Source organism: Salvelinus sp. IW2-2015, unplaced genomic scaffold, assembly GCF_002910315.2.
Source record: "Salvelinus sp. IW2-2015 unplaced genomic scaffold, ASM291031v2 Un_scaffold3769, whole genome shotgun sequence".
NCBI classification, from domain to species: domain Eukaryota; kingdom Metazoa; phylum Chordata; class Actinopteri; order Salmoniformes; family Salmonidae; genus Salvelinus; species Salvelinus sp. IW2-2015.
In genome coordinates, this window is record NW_019945043.1 from 57,643 (window position 1) to 60,623 (window position 2,981).

At 43.5% G+C, this 2,981-nt stretch overlaps 1 protein-coding gene across 3 annotated transcripts in view; it reads left to right on the forward strand.

The window, feature by feature from the left end:
- LOC112076466 (muscleblind-like protein 1) overlaps positions 1 to 2,981 on the forward strand; it is a 31,939-nt gene that overhangs the window by 12,406 nt on the left and 16,552 nt on the right. For all 3 annotated transcript variants that reach the window (XM_024143233.2, XM_070441339.1, XM_070441340.1), the window contains exon 2: positions 2,184 to 2,407. In XM_024143233.2, the coding sequence (XP_023999001.2) occupies positions 2,184 to 2,407 (224 nt within the window). The remainder of the gene's footprint in view (positions 1 to 2,183; positions 2,408 to 2,981) is intronic.

The window sequence follows — 2,981 nt, forward strand, 5'->3', positions numbered from 1 at the left end:
GAAGAATCATTTGAGACAATTTTGGGCAGGAGAGGAGAGGGGAGAGGGTAGGGGAGGCTGGGGAGATGGAGAGAAGGGACAGAGAGAAGGGGGCAGGATCGTTGGGAAGGTGATGTTGGGAACATGTGTGTTTAATTAACAAAGGTGTTGCAGAGGAAGTCTCAGGGCGAGTGGACAACTCTGTGAACGAGGGAAGTGGTCAATAACAGGAAAGAAGATCGAAAATCAATGCCCAGCAGACCAGTTAAGGTCTACAGGAAGGAGGGGGAGAGGAGAGGATGACAACGGGGGGAGGAAGGGGAGTGAAGGGGCAATTTGGATTTCACTAACTAGGGGTGATTTCACTGACGAGGGTTTGAATTCACTGACGAGGGTTTGAATTCACTGACCGGGGGGGGGGGGGATTTCATGGAAATAGAGAGGGAGAAAGGGAGGGAGGGGAGAAAGGAAGTGGGAAGGAGGGAGGGGGGAGAAAGGAAGTGGGAAGGAGGAGAGGGAGGGAGAAGGAAGTGGGAGAGGGAGGGAGGGAGGGAGGGAGGGGAGAAAGGAAGTGGGAAGGAGGGAGGGAGGAGGGAGGGAGGGAGGAGGGAGAGGGGAGGGAGGGAGTGGAGGGGAGGGAGGGAGGGAGGGAGGGAGGGGGACGGGAGGGAGGGGGGAGGGAGGAGGGGAGGGCGAGGGAGGGATAATAAACTGATATGCATACAAATTCTGGCCAATCCCAGATCAGTTAGATTCCATAGGAAATGTGCTGTTGCCTCAGTATCCCACCCACTATTTAGTGTACAGTACTTTATTGAGCCACACCACGCTCTAGCCTCATTGGCTAAGAAGTGGGTTTTGCTAAAATACCCTTCAGAAAAAGGGTCATACACATTTTAGTCTCTATCATAGTGTGTCATTAAAAATAAACAGCTGCGGATTCTGCTGTTGACCACTGTTTAACTAAACGTTTGTGAGTTATTTGCTTAAACTTGGCGTAATTCTTTTTTAGAATATTCAGCTAGCTTTGTCTTTTGTTGTACTTGAAATGGAAGAAAACTAACTCACATGTTCAGATTTCTTCCTACCTTTGTGTTTTGCTCTCCTCCCCCCTTTCTTTCCTTCTCATTGGGAGAGAAGCTACTTACAATGCAGCATCTAAGGCCTCAATAAGTCATTCCTTCCTACCTGCATTATAATAATGAGGCCTCAATAAGTCATTCCTATCTTACCTGCTTATGATAATGAGGTCTCAATAAGTCATTCCTTTTACCTGCATTATGATAATGAGGTCTCAATAAGTCATTCCTATCTTACCTGCATTTGATAATGACGGTCTCAATAAGGTCATTCCTATTCTACCTACATTATGATAATGAGGCCTCAATAAGTCATTCCTATCTTACCTGCATTATGATAATGAAGGTCTCAATAAGTCATTCCTATTTACCTGCATTATGATAATGAGGCCTCAATAAGTCATTCCTATCTTACCTTTATACTTGATTGATTAAGTGAGAGAAGGGGAACATTATGAGATTTATGAGTGTAATTATTTCTGAATGGTAATTGGCKGCTGTGTGTTTCTTTGATAAATTCATAAAGCATTTTTATTCATTTATTCCCATAGATGGGCCATTTCTGCAAACAACAGGGATAAATACACACTTCAATTATTAAACCCTTCCTCAATATTTTATTTACCTAGGCAAGTCAGTTAAGTACAAATTCTTATTTACAATGACTGCCTACCAGGGAACAGTGGGTMAACTGCCTTGTTCAGGGGCAGAARGACAGATTCTTACCTTYTCAGCTCGGGGATTCGATCTTTCYARTTTTCTGTTACTAGCCCAACGCTCTAACCACTAGGRTACCTGCCGCCTGTTGATTATGCTGTGTATGTGTGTGTGTATGCATCTTAATGATTTATTTATTTTTGTCTCATCTGAAGAYAAWWWWAAAAAAKAACTGTATATATACTCCTTTCCGGTCTCGTCTCCTCTTTTTGTCTTTCCATGTATCATGATGATGCATGTTTTGGTACCAACCTGTTCTGTGAAGTAACGGTTTGAACAGCAGGTATTAATTATGCTTTCTCTTTTTTCTCTCTTTTCTGTCTGTCTGTCTGTCTGTCTGTCTGTCTGTCTGTCTGTCTGTCTGTCTGTCTGTCTGTATCTGTATCCATCCCTCCCTCCTTTCCCCAGGTGTGTCGGGAGTACCAGAGAGGTAACTGTACGCGGGGGGAGAATGACTGTCGCTTCGCCCACCCCTCAGACAGCACCATGATAGACACCAKCGACAACACYGTGACGGTGTGTATGGARTACATCAAGGGCCGCTGCTCCAGGGAGAAGTGTAAATACTTCCACCCTCCAGCCCACCTGCAGGCCAAGATAAAGGCTGGCCAACACCAGGTCAACCAGGCTGCTCAGCCCTGTTAATGATGTCAAGACCATAGTTTTACAGTACAACCTACAGCATTATGATGTCAAGACCATAATGTTTACAGTAAATACCCTTTAACCATTAATGATCTAAAGCCATAGGGTTTACAGTAACAACCCTAGAGCCATTAATGATGTCAAGACTATAGTGTTTACAGTAACAGCCTATAACCATAATGATCTCAAAGCCATAGTGTTTACAGTAACAACCCTACCTTCATTAATGATGTCAAGACATAGTGTTTACAGTAACAACCCTACGCCATTAATGATGTCAATACCATAGTGTTTACAGTAACAACCCTACAGACATTAATGTTGTCAAGTCCATGTGTTCAGTAACAACCCTACTGCCGTTATCATGTCAGACCATAGTGTTTACAGTAACAATCCTCAGACATTAATGATGTCAAGACCATAGTGTTTACAGTACACCCTACTGCGTTAATCATGTCAAGGCCATAGACCTGTTGTTTGTTGTATATTGCACTCCAATGATTCGTTTTTTGTTTGTTTTTTGTTTTGTTGTTGTTTTTTTTCTCACCAACCCAAACTACG